Here is a 13,821-nt window from a genome sequence, read left to right on the forward strand (position 1 = left end):
CGAGTTTTCATCTACTGGAGGTCTTGGGTTCGATTGGCGTCCTTGTTTTCACATGGGACGTGGCAGGCTCGCAAGCCGGTCGGTCCTCACCAAGCTTTAAACGGTGGCTCGTCCAGGGACCGGACCGGCCCACACCATGTCCACCCTGAACTACCACAAAGAGCTAGCTTGAAACAAACTGATCGAGTGCTCTGGCCAGCTACTTCGTAGACGAAAAAACTCTTGCTCTTCGGGGGTGCTTTGGAATTTTGTTGGGCGTATGTGAAGGGTCGGGGGGGGGGGGGGGGGGGTTATGTGACATGCCTGAACTGGTGTGCTTTTAATTTTGTTGTTGCTGCTATCTTGCTCTGTAATAACCTTTTTTCGATGGCTCGCATAGTAGTATATACCTAGAACCTGTAGTTTAACTAATTTCCTTCCGTCGAACTAGGATTGATTTTGTGAACCTGTTACTTCGTTATGGTAATAGTACTAGAATCTGACCACAAGGTAAAAATGTGGATGTGTTCTGATAGATTGTATTCACCATGAAGGTGTCATGTGTGTTTTAACATTGTATAATTATTAGTATTACTTTCTTCGTTGCTGCTAATTTTGTTATGACTCTGCTAAACTAAATTGTATTATTTGCTAGATAGAATTATGCAAAAGTTTCCATAGAAAAAGAATTGTGTAGAAGTTGGCAGAAATGTATTAAGCAGTATGTAAGCCTTCGCTCATATGCAAAACAAGCCCACTATCACGACATTCTAAGTTTGAAGACTGAATCCACATGAAAATAGGAAACATATCTCTTCTAAATGGAAGGAGGTAGCGACGTTATAAAATTCACCAACAAATCAATTCTAGTTTGCGAAGAGCCTCCTTTCTTGATGCATCAGATTGCTTTGTCCTTCAGATCTTTTGCCCTTCGCCTCATTTCCGCACCTTCTTCTTGGCACAATAAGTTTCGAACATTCCTCTCGATCTCCCCCCTCTCCAACTTGCCTTCTAACTCAAATCCTACCTTCCACACCTCCTGGACATACCTTGCATTTATCATCTGGTCGGCGAAATGGGGTCTACATAGCATTGGAACACCCTCACTTATGCTCTCCAACGTCGAGTTCCAGCCATTATGGGTCCAAAATCCACCAACCGCCTGGTGCCCAAGAACTTCTTGTTGTGGGGCCCAGCTCACCACCATTCCCCTACCTTGTGTCTCTACCTCAAAGCCATCAGGTAGGCCTACCTTCTCCGAACCATGAAGCAAGTCATGCCTGATCACCCAAAGAAATGGAATGCGGCTATTGGCCAAGCCCAATGCAGTCTCCATTAGCTCTTCCTGGTCCATCGACGCCAAGCTCCCAAAGCTCACGAACAAAACAGACTCTTCCTCCTGCTTGTCCAGCCAGTCCAAACAAGTTCGATCTGGAGCCAGCAGGCTGCTCTGGGTACCTGAAGATATCTTGTGAAGCGGACCAATCGCGTACACTGGGACACCCATGCTATCACTGACCTTTTGGAGCTCAGCATCTTCGAGGTCATAGAATGTGCTGAAGATGACACCAGAAGAACACCTTACTGATTCCACGATGCATTCTAGACTGGTGGAGATTGTTTCATGTGGAGTTGTGTTTGAGAAGACCATGTCTCGCACCCGGAGTGGTTGGAGATCATCCAGTGGCATGTTGAGTTGTGAATGGTCTGAAATTTTGGTAAGAAAATGCTCAACCACCAGGTGACATAGTGAGGATACATATGCATTAGTAGGAAACTAGAACCATAAATATGTATGCCTAGTTATTAATGAATTGTGATTGTGGTTGTGTGTGGTGGAATGCATATGTGAATGCGAGTAGTGATGCATGTTTACAAAACTTATATAGTAAGAGGTGGCTAGAGAAAGACCCCACTGCACTCGGGTGCACTGCCCCATGAAATCCCACCAACCAATCCTCTCAAGATCCGTGCATCCACTATATTATGTATAATTCGCCTTTGTGTCGTATTCGAACCACGAAATCATTTAACCACTCATATTTTGAAGCCACTCACATGTACCAAGTGTGCGGGACCATGGTTTTCACTTCCAATTTCAGACTTGTTTCAGCACCAACCGAAATGAATTTCAGTGATATTAGTTTGCATTCTGACCAAAGTACAGAAATATTCACTTGAAATTCAATTCAATATTTAGAAATACTTGAAAATATTTTGAAAAGTATTTGAATTCCTGTGTACTGCTGAAATTGTTGAAATATTTTGACTGAAAGATAAATATTTCAGTATCTACCGAAATTATTGAAATTAAGTGAATTCCATCGAAAACCTCTCCAAAAGTTAAAACCATGTGCGGGACCCACCTGCAAGTTATGTTGTCAATGCCAGAGCATGCTCTCTCAACTGCCAACTACTGCTGTCAAATCATGTCCTGTGCTTCCTCTCCCTTCCTCTCTAGTCCCCAGCACGCAGTAAAAAATAATTACGAACCTGTCTGCTCGCTCGTAGTATGTACTAGCTCAGTGTATACTTATAAAATCATTTTAGCTGGCCCTAATAATTCTGTACCGCCCAAAAGCTATCATGTAACTATTTACACGAAACTAAATAAACTATTCCTCGGTTTACTTTTATAACAGGTTTTAGATAGGGAAACACTTTCCTACATACGTCTGTTGAGGAGCATTCTTCAGACTCGTCGGATGACCTTGAATTGTATTTTAATGTCATTGCTGAGATATGCCCTGAAATCAAACCCGATACTAATCATCTGATTTTCTGGCCCACACCCTATAATCTCTTCTTAAATTAATCGCCTGAAATAACTCTCCCATCTCTTCTGCACATCGCCAAGCTCGCCATGCCCCTGGATGACTCTCCTCTCGGTAGCACGAATTTCAGATCCACCCGTCTGCGGCCTCCGCACCACCTCGTCGGTGTGCCATCTCGTCCGGCGGCTTTGCAGAGGCTGACCCACTAACCTGCTCGCCGGCGAGCTCGTAACCTCTCTCGTCGCCATGCTTAACTCTGCCAGGATCGGCCCGGCTACACCTACGGTTTTGGCCTCCAATCCACCTCGCCTGATCGCCGGCTTAGATTGGAAACAAGGCCAACAGGGGCAGGCTCTCACGCCATACAGGAGGGTGGATTACCAGGCGATATTGCATCTCAGCAAGTCAGCACCACATGCCAAAGCTAGGTGACGCTGGTGAAGCGCATGTGAGTTTCCATTGATGCACTAGCTTGAACTGGATTGCATTTATATCATTAATTCATCAGGAATGAATGGAGAAAGCATAGTTTGTATTGTTCTTTTTCCATTAGGACATTTTGATTATTTTATGAGTTGTAGAGTTCTTCTCCATCGTTCTTGGATTTGTTTATCAAATTTTGTTAACTCCTTCGCATGATTATATCTCGCATTGCAGGAAGGTAGTAAGATGCATCACGTCTTTCCACATGGCCATGGTGACAGAGACAATGTCTTCGCACTTATGCTTGTCGATCGTGCCACTGCCATGGATGGTGTAGTGCTTCGTGATCACCATGGAAACGAATCTTCGTTTAACCGAGACAAATGGTCAACATTTGTGGAAACATATCATTATATGTTTTCCTTTTTTGATGGAAACAAATCTATATAAATATGGAAGCAATTCTCTGATATATGAAAATAGTATCGTAATGATTTAGAAGCAAAATGTGTATCTTTGGAAGCATGGCGTATGCATTGTGCCCAAGTGATGCAAAAACTGGTCATATGTGCATCATTTTTGTTGTATATGGAAGCAAATCCTCATTTTTTTTAGATGCAAGTTTCAAATTCTTTGGAAGCAGATTCTCATTTCTTTTGACGCAAATACCAAATTTGTTTGGAAGCAAATTCCTATTTCTTCGGACACAAATAGCAAATTCTTTTGGAAGCAAATTCTTGTCTCTTTGGACGCAAATGCCGAATTCTTTGGAAGCAAATTCCCATTTCTTCGGACGTAAATACCGAATTCTATGGAAGCAAAGTCCCAATGTAATTTGCCTTGAAACCTTCAGTAACAATGGTAAAAAAAAAGGGTTTGATTGAATCATATATGTGTGTGTATTGTTGGAAGCATTTTATTGTTACACTGGAGACAGTTCTATGGTCATTCGAAGCAAAAGAATATCTGCAGTATAAACAAAATATGGTTGCTCTAGACAAAAATTTCACCGGTTGATATGGAAACAAATTTGCTATTGAAATAGAAACAAAACGAATTGCTGAAGTGCTAGAACCTTTTTCATATATTACTTCCGTGTCACGAATACTAGCCAACAATCTGATGGGAAACTCATTATCAGTAGTCTGATTCCCAGGGCTCCTCTTTTAGATAGCTTGGACAGAAAGGAACGGATGGAGTAGCATTTGTTAGTACTACAATTATTCTAATAATGATATTCCAACCACAGTTATGACGCAACTGTATCACCTGAAAATGTCACGTCGACATAATTACTCATCCAATCCACTTACAGAAGCCGGAACTAGAAAAAATATTGAAGCTAGTACAGGGCATGACATCCAGATGGATTTTTTTCTATACTTAATCTCCACTGACAGAACAGTACTTCACCTATTACTACCCATCCTGATTTATTGGTCGCCTTAGTATTTTGCGCTAATTTTTTTTCCATAGATTCAACTATGAAAATAAGAATGCATGTCATCATAAATTATATTGTTGGATTCATATTTGAACATAGTTTCCTATAATGTTGTTTTTGGTTACATACATTAACATTTTCTTAGTTAAATTTACTGTCAAAATTTTGCATGAAATGCGAAGGGACCAATAAATTAGGACGGGGGTAGTACCATTGATGGTCAATACGCTAGTTTTTAGTGGATCTCACTTAGTCACGCAAAATAACTGATAACTATATGTCTCGAAATAGCCTTTCGCCGCGCTTTATAAATAAAGCGAACAACACAACAAAGACATAGTCGAATGATATATGATAGTGATAAAACAAATATAAACATACAACATGAACGTCCTAATACATCGCCATGACCCGACAGCCGGTGTCATAGCTCCACGACAACGCCCTCGAGAGGGTTACGACGCCAAGCGTCGCCGGTGCCGAGTCCGCAGACATGGATTTTCATCCAGAACCCTGCTGGTATAGGGAAGAGGCCGCGAGAACGTCCTCAAGAGGATATTGACACCCCCAGACGTCGCTGTCGTCGGCGCCAAAGCATAGAGGTTTCACTTGGGAACTCCTCTGCCCCACAGGAGACACCAGGCAACCACTGCGACGAAGATCAGCCCATCCAACCCCCACTGCAAGAGAGCAGACCAAAGCCTTCCGCCGCTACTCCTCTTGCCGCCCACACAACCAAGAGTTGAAGCCACCACTACCACTACGGAGCCCGTCAGAGAGCAAAGCCCACCTTTCGAGGCCGCCTCCTCGGCATCCAAGGACGATGCCTACACCGACGCCATAACAAGCAGACGCCGTCCCCAAGCAACCCATGGAACTCCGCTGCGACATGGCTGGAGGTGACCGGAGCAAGCACAAGGAACAACCTGCCCCGATCAGGGGGATCCGTGTCAACCCCTGCCCCGGCGGGCCAGCTCGCTCCATCGGCCAACTGCCAGCCTACACTACTAGGAGGGGCAGGCGTCGCCCCATCAGGTCTGCTTGTGCAAAAATAGATGGGAAGACCACTGCGCCATCCGGCACCTCCGGCCGCCCAGTGGCAGCAAGCACCTCTGGACACCAATCACCATCACCTCCAAACGCCCCCCACAGCATGCTCTGCCACCGATGCGCCACCATCGAGGGCCACCACACAACGTAGCACACAGGACGTCGCAAGCTCTAGGAGGAGATCGTCACACGCCCACCGCATGAACTCCACCTCCACCACATTGCCACCTCCATCGAGCACTTTAGAGATGGCCAACCGCGACCCAAGTTGCCCCAACGTGCCCCAGACCGCGCCGCTCGCCGGAACTGGCCGCAGTCGCATCAGCTGCCGCCAGCGCATGGCAGGGCACGCCCCAACCCAGCATAGCCCACCACGCCGCAGGGAAGACCTTGGGCCGTTGAAACACAGACCTGCTACCGCGTCTCCATGATTGAGCATCGCAGCTCCCGCGCACGAAGATGCCGGCCCGCGCCAGCCACTGCCGCACGTGGGGATGAGGAATCCCCGCCGGCACCGGCGCCGGTCAAGCTTCGCCTGGTCGCCCCCTCTAGCAGCGAGGGGTGGGAAGGAGGGGAGAGGAAGTGGAGAGGCATCCGATGGCTAGGGTTCCTCCACTGCCATCCGCAGGGCCGCCTGAGGAGGAGGGGAAAGGGGAGTTTGATAACTATATGTCGGTAGGCATCGCCCCTTGCTCGAGTGTACACACCAATACAGTAACAATTTATTTCTATAAAAATAATCATTACAAAAACTATTGATTAAATAATATATTCTAGAACATATTACCATCAGCGTTAGTTTTTACTGTCCAGTTTAAAAAACTAACTGTAAAAAAGGTACGAAACATTTATTAATTACTTAGAAAAATCCAGAACATATTTCAATCAGAGTTTAGTTTTTACAGTCCATTTTCAAAAAGTTACTTGTACAAAAGCTAGCATTGACAGACAGGTTGCATTTATTAGGAGCATCGTGGTACTGTAGAAGATCCCATCCGGAGTATAGTGCGGTTTGCCTTGGGGGCAGACCGTTTGGTCCACAGGTGTATATATACACTTTATATGTAAAAAAGAAAAAACATTCTAAAATATTTTTGGAATAAACTTGATCTTACATTGTACTTGTAAAAAACCCATGAAAGAAAGGACGCAGCTTCGGTGCCTTAAAGGCACCTGCCTTTGGGTCATTGATATGTGGGCCAGTCATCTATTGGGTCCACATGTCATAGACACAAATGTAGGTGCCTTAAGGCACCGAAGCATTGTCCTGAAAGAAAACCCCCGTTGACCTCATGGTAAAAAAACAATTATTCGGTCAACATAATGTGGATAGTGACTTGTATATACCAACATTTTTTGTATTTTTGCCCTCAAGTCAATGCTGTGTTTTTATTTGCGAAGTTATATACTAGTACAAAAGAAGTCAAGTTTATTCAAAAAACTTTGAACTTTTTTTACTCTTTCCGTAATTATTTATTTTCCCTATATAGGGTCTATATACTCCCAGGAACCAAGGGGTATTTCCCCGTTACACACACAACTTAAGGCAACAAGAAAGGCGTCGGATTTTGGAAGTGCTTACCATCGAGAGTTATTCGTCCGCATCGAGCAAGCCACTTTTATGTTTACTAGCAAAAAGACCCGTGCGTTGCAACTGGAGAAAGAAAATCTACTCATATCTCTAGCTGGGTCAGTTGGACAAACTGTGCGTGCCCGGTTGACAGGTTATGAGATCGAACCCTCCCATAGGCAATTTTATTTTTCTCCGGATCAACCAAATACCGTACGTAAAATTAATTAAAGCGGGACCAAACGAAGCGGGACGAAATTAAGAATATCACCTCACTTTAATAGTAGGTATAGACTTTGATTTGCTTGCTTCCATCTCAATGCTAGTCACTCCAAAATGCCAGTTGTTTTTATCCATACGTCACTACTTTTGCATGCAATCGCACTCAACTCAATGTGCCATCTATATTTCTTTTACAACTCATTCTTGGGACTTGCATTTGGTGGAATTGTTCTATATTTCCCATTCAATTGGTGCTTGCTTTAGGGTTTTCTGATTTTTTTATTGTTTCTTTATGTTTTCTTTCCAAATTTCCTTGCAACATAGGATAGTGCTTCGTCTCTTGTCCGGACTAACTGGATAGCAGTTGATTTGCAACTTCCTCCCCAACTGTGGATGTACAATTTCAGTGTTGGCACCTCATCCCGACTATCCTACGAGTGAGATATGTAACTTCATATATTCCCCCAGCCATCTTGACTCGCGCATGAGGAGGAATCTGTCTGGCGTCATGGTGGCGTTGATGGCAGAGAGGTCTGGCAAGGTTGGTGCATCAGTTCTGCTCTGAGGATGGACCGATGGAAGATGGAGGTGATGGTCCTTGCAGCGTGTGGTGCTCACTGGGAGTGTGCCGGACCAGTGTGGGACCCAATCCAGGTAGTTGCTTGGATGGGACACCCGGCTTTAGATGTTAGACTTTGGTATGATGTCTGTTCGGTATTAGGACCGGACATTCGGCACACTTTCATCAAGGGGATAGTAGTAGCAACAACGTTGCCAAGATGGTGATTTCAGGCTTATTGATGTATCACCTTGTATGATCTTTGTGAATAATTAATAATATAGCTGCATGCATCATCCAGATGCAGAGGCCGAGGATACATCCTTCTTTTCAAAAAAATAATAATTCCCCATCCATCTGTCTAGCAATCAATGTGACACTAAAGTTGGTTTCTACAGTATTAACATTGGTTCCTGGAGCCCAAAGGTTGCACAGAACAAAGTTCATCAAAACATACACGTATGATACCTAGTTTTGTAGAGCTTGCCGTGAGAGTTTCAATATTGAAAGCGGATCTAATTCTTGATATTATATTCAAAATTTATATCATTTTGCAAACATAATTAAATGCACGTGAAGACATAGCACTTCACTGTGGTAACCCATGTACATCTTCTGTGCCTGCATGTTCATGTTGCCATGCATATTTAGAACCACCTTGGGCCAAATTTATTACTCTCTCAGATCCATATTAATTTTCGCTGATTTTAGTACAACTTTGTATGGCGGAGTTCTAACTTTGGTATAAGTCTGGACAAGTATGTTTTTCTTTCCATTTAAAAGCGTGAGCTCCATGAAGTTAAATGGTCCAGCTGCACTATTAAGACTTTAGGTAAAAAATATTCTTCTAATTCAAGAATGTTTCAACTATTACATGAGTATATTTGAGGGTTTAAAAATAATGGTTGGCTTGAGTTATAAAATGTGTTGTTAGTTCTAAACAATGCTCCATGTATCAAATGAAAAATCTCTCCGACAACACCAAACTGTCCATGAAAACTTTTCTAACTATCCAAAACTCATCCTAAAGCATTGTAGAAAATAACACGAACGTCAACATAAAACAAATCCCGCAAAAAGGATATAAAATAAATTGACATGACTCAACATCGGGAAACTACATAAATGTATTTAGTAAAGAAAAAGAAATGGCATGCATCCAGATGATCATGTTCTTCCATTACTGCAGTGTCATGAATGTACATGACCCCCCCCCCCCCCCCTAAATTTCTCTGTCGCCTCTCCATTTAATGTGATGTGTTTGCTGGTGCTGGTGTACACTCAACTAACTTGCTAAACAGTTTATTTCACTGATCAAAGCATAGCGTTTTTCGATATTGTGGCGTCCATGTTCTTCGCATCAACTATAATTTATCTCCGTCGTTATATATTAATTGTTATTAATGGAATATCAAATTGCTAGTTTGTAAATATTTGCTTTGCTCAGTTTTAAGTTAATTTTGATACAATAATATACCAACAAATATGTAATATTGCCGATTCTAACTATTTATGCACAACATGGAGTTCGTCTGAAAACTAGGATGCCATAAGTCTTTTCACTTAATGAATATTTAACACAATATATTTAACATATGCAGGATTTATATGGTGTTCCATGAAAAAAAATGTTTCCTTCAATTTGTAGTTATACTATGTGTTAAACGTCCAACTGAACTAAGCAATCCCAAGGGGGGAAAAGGTAAATTAAACGTGTGAGATTATCAAACCATCGAGATGATCTCATAACAGTACCTCCGTTTGTTTGTCAGGTGGAGGGATGTACCTTGTGGTGGGAGGAGGCCCTTGTCGCAGAGCGCCGGGAAGGCCATGAAGGCGACGAGGCAGGCCGCGCCGGCCGTACGCAGCACCCGCGTCGGCACGCCGAGCCGGTCGGCGACCACCTGCATCCCACGGAGGTTGGAGTCCAGCACGAGGCACGCCGCCGCTCCCTCCTCGTCCTCCTCCAGCACCGCGCGGAGGCTGTCCTGGAAAGGCGCCTGCAGGCGCTCGTTGATGCGCAGCACCGCCCCAGCGAAGTCGGCGTTACTGCCGGTGGGGACGAGGTCGGCGGTAGGCACGCCGGCGCCGACGGGCACGAAGCGGTAATCCGCGGGGTAGCGCTCAGGGTCCGGGGCGTTGAAGGCGGCGTGGAAGATGGTGACGCGGAGGCCCCGGGCGTGCAGCACGTCGGCCAGCTGAAGCATCGGGTTGAGGTGTCCCTGAAACGGCAGCGGGAACATCAGCACGCGCCGGGTGGCAGTGGCGCCGCCAGAGCTCTCCGCCGCGCTGGCCATGGCTTTTGTTAGGAAGGAGGAGAGTGCCTGATTGCTGATGGAGATATGGATCAATATACTCCAGCAGTGTTGGCTTTCATATAGAGAAAAACTAGTAAGGATTAGTAGTTGGCTAATTGGATTGGATCGAAATAAAAGAGGATCGAATGATTGATGAGCGCATTGATTGGGTTAGAGCGGGAGAAGATGGTTGGATGGATACTGGAGGCAAGGACGAGGATTGAGTGTGTGGAGGAGGACAACGCCGACCGCATCCTAGCACACTACGGATACGCACCAGAGGTGTGGCATTCCTGCTTCCACACATGGAGAATCACCATACAGGTTCCGCCCACGGATGTTACTTTCTTGCAGTGGTGGCTAGGCCAGAGGATGCGCTTCAAAGGAAAGATGAGGAGAGGCTTCGATTCCGTTAAAATTCTAATTGTGTGGTCCCTTTGGAAACAGCGCAATGCGTGAGTGTTCAACAACATATTGAGGTAGAGAACGGCGTTGCAACTTAAGACAGAGATACTAGAAGAAACAGACGAGTGGAGAAAGGCCGGTCTAGGCGGAGTCGGTGCTCTAGATCCTTTCGCGAGAGAGTAGCCTTTTAGTGAAAGGTGAAAAGCAGGCGCTGGTGTGGGTTCTCCCTATGACTTGTTCGCATCTCGTCAGGGATCTTGTACATAACTTTCTGCCTTTTATAAAAATACAGTAGACCATTGGCATACTCTTGAAAAAAAAAGTGCGTGGTCGAATTAGGGAAATGTGTTAGAGGAGCATTACTAGCAGATCCCATAAAAAGGCCCCCGACCCGGGAAATTCCAGCTGATATGCGGGTTTTGCCTTTTTGGCGGCCCAAACAGGAACTACATATCAGCCCGGCCCATAAAAACAGTGTGACCCGGATATGTGGCCCTCCGCTGCTATATACACCATGGTTTTGGTAACCGCTCGAGATATTCGGTTACCGCGTTTACCGCTCCCCCACGATAAACACTCGTACCGAGCAAAAAATCCTGAGTTTTTTGAAAATTTTGAATCAAAAGGCTCACTTTGTAGTTAAATAAGCTGCATCTGTGCTCTAAACAGAGAACTTATCATGGCCCAGTGGCAAAGGTGTTGTATCCCCAGACCTTAGTCGCGGGTTTGAGTCTGGCTACGCACTCTTCTTGTTAACTTTTTGAGATGCAAAAGTTTTTACCTATGAAAAATTCTGGAGAATTCGGGGATCGAACTCAGGGCGCCTGAGCAAGGGATATCTGCAGGTTAAGAGCCACTACGGTAGAGCAACTTTACTGACTATTAATAGTTAAACGCTTATCTATATTTAACTCAAAAATTTTGAATTCAAAATTTGGTTTTAAATTTCGTCCGAATTTTTTTCAGTAATTCGTGGTTACCGAGAATCTCGGTGCCCCTCGAGAAAAAAGCTTCACTTGGGATCCAAAACCTTGATATACACTGGCAACCGGGGGGGGGGGCATTTAGGGTTAACCTTTGCTTAAAGATAAATTTTAGGGTTAACCTCTCGGACCCCCTCCGCCGCATTTCGTCTTCCCCGATCCACCGCTTGCCTTAGACAACTACGGCGAGAAATTCTGTCCGCCTGTCCTCTTCTTTTTGCCCTTCTTCGGAAGATTGATGGCCGGCAGTGCTGGTGGAAGCCGTGGAAGCCTCGTCGGGTTGCCCCCAAGCAAGCGTGCATGAAACAACGTGCAAAGGCCGGCAGCTCCAGTTGTGTCATGGAACCATGGCGGTCGAGGCAAGCGCGGGACAATTAATCATCGCAAGCAAAATTATTATATCACGTCGCATAGACACAAACGAAATTGCCACAGGCCATCGGTGAAAGGGACAATTTCTATCTTTACGGTTTATAGTGCTTCACTCTAGTTATTTTTATTAAATGGATGTGTACCACAAAGTCTTTGTCATTCAATACTCCGTTGAAATCTTTGATATGTTTATGGGACACACTACCTCGAATTAAATGAGTATGGACATTTCTCGAAAGTGCGTAGGAGCACTCAGCAGCGACTCAGCCCACCAAAATCCCACCCATTCATTAGCGTCGGGATTCACATCTCCTATATTAACCAGTTTGTATTACGCCATGTGTCTTTCACATGCTTTTCCTGTATTAATGCATGTACTTATGTCCTGACATTGTCCGATAGCATTGGCACTACCGGCCAACCACCCAGAGGACAAACAATCAATGCTCAGGATACCTCCCACCCCTCTCCTCTCCCCACCAACCCTTCTTCCCCAGGACACAACTTCTTCCTTGTGAATCATCTCCCCAAATCCTTTTCTACAGCTCCTGCAACTTCTTCCCCAATCTTGTGCTACATTTGTTCGTCGTTGTTTTTTGCGTCCTATGCACCGCGTCTGCCCTGTTCAATGACTCCATGTACTGCATACCCACGGCCGCCAGCGTTCTAGTCATCATCGTCACTGGTAATAAGTCATCGACGTCCTGGTCTGGTCGTCCTCATCACAAACAAGCTTAGCATGATCGTCCTAAGTCTCAGTGCTCAAGGTCGTTGGCTCTTCGTGCTCGCGACCGGCTTCCTTGACATGGCCTTGCCGCCCTTGGGCATGGCTTCCTTGATGGCCATGAACATGCTTCGGTCCACCCCGACTTGTTTGCATGTGACAAAACAGAGTCGCGGGGACCTAAATAAATGCGATTCAAGGTGCCGTTGCATCACCAGTGAGTATTTATCCTGTATTGGTTCAAAATAAATTAAACTGCATTGATTGCATGCATCCCAAGACAATAACGGACGTGTAGATTTCAGTGGGCTGCTTCGCCGGGTGCTCTTCGTCCACTTCCGGACATTTCTTTATTATTGACATATACCCAAGCACGTTATATTAGGATTTTCCTGCCAATTAGCGAAAACCTGCACCAATCCCTGAACTAATTATGAGTGACTCTGATTCTAGAGGGTACGTCGCCTAGCCCTCCTCGTCCGCGTCCATAGTGAATCCCCATTTATTGAGAATGTCGTATCGGAGTTTTTCAGAGAGACATTCGCTCAAGTCTCAAATGCTCTCTCTCTCTGTCTCTCAGCATCTCCAACAGACATGCTTCGCCTCAGCGTGCTATAATTATTTTACAGCGCTAAAATGGTCTTTTTGCGTGCCGGAGCGACGAAGAGGTTTTGCATTGCACAAAAACACGGCGCCCAATCCGGTGGTCCCACCTGCAGCAGCCCGCGCGCACACCCATGCGCTAAAGTGTGCGGCTCTATTTTAGACCCTTCCCAATGCTCCACCTTGTACAGGTGCTAAGCCTTCCACGTAGGCAAAAAAAAATCTGATGTTGCATGTTATTTAAGAGGAGAGAGATGAGTGTGGTGACCCCAGAAAGAAACAACGCTAAGCGCGTGAACCTAGGCAAAACATTTAAAGGAAGGAAGCTCACCAATACATGAAGAGTTTTAGTTGCTAAATCATTAAATGAAGCAAGCTTAGCAACCATAAGCTAAGCACCTATGCATTGGGGAGTA

The 13,821-nt window shown here is 44.9% G+C and overlaps 1 protein-coding gene across 1 annotated transcript; it reads right to left on the reverse strand.

The window, feature by feature from the left end:
• Positions 1–668: 668 nt before the first annotated feature.
• Positions 669–10,787, reverse strand: LOC147982132 (DIMBOA UDP-glucosyltransferase BX9-like). The gene is made up of 2 exons (XM_087514245.1): positions 9,808–10,787; positions 669–1,686 (listed from the first exon to the last, which is right to left on the reverse strand). The coding sequence occupies exons 1-2, from the start codon at positions 10,316–10,318 to the stop codon at positions 878–880; spliced, it is 1,320 nt and encodes a 439-aa protein (XP_087370371.1). The 5' UTR covers positions 10,319–10,787; the 3' UTR covers positions 669–877.
• Positions 10,788–13,821: the final 3,034 nt, after the last annotated feature.

Source organism: Triticum urartu, chromosome 3A (assembly GCF_056163025.1).
Source record: "Triticum urartu cultivar PI428250 chromosome 3A, HENAU_Tu73, whole genome shotgun sequence".
Classification (NCBI taxonomy): Eukaryota; Viridiplantae; Streptophyta; class Magnoliopsida; order Poales; family Poaceae; genus Triticum; species Triticum urartu.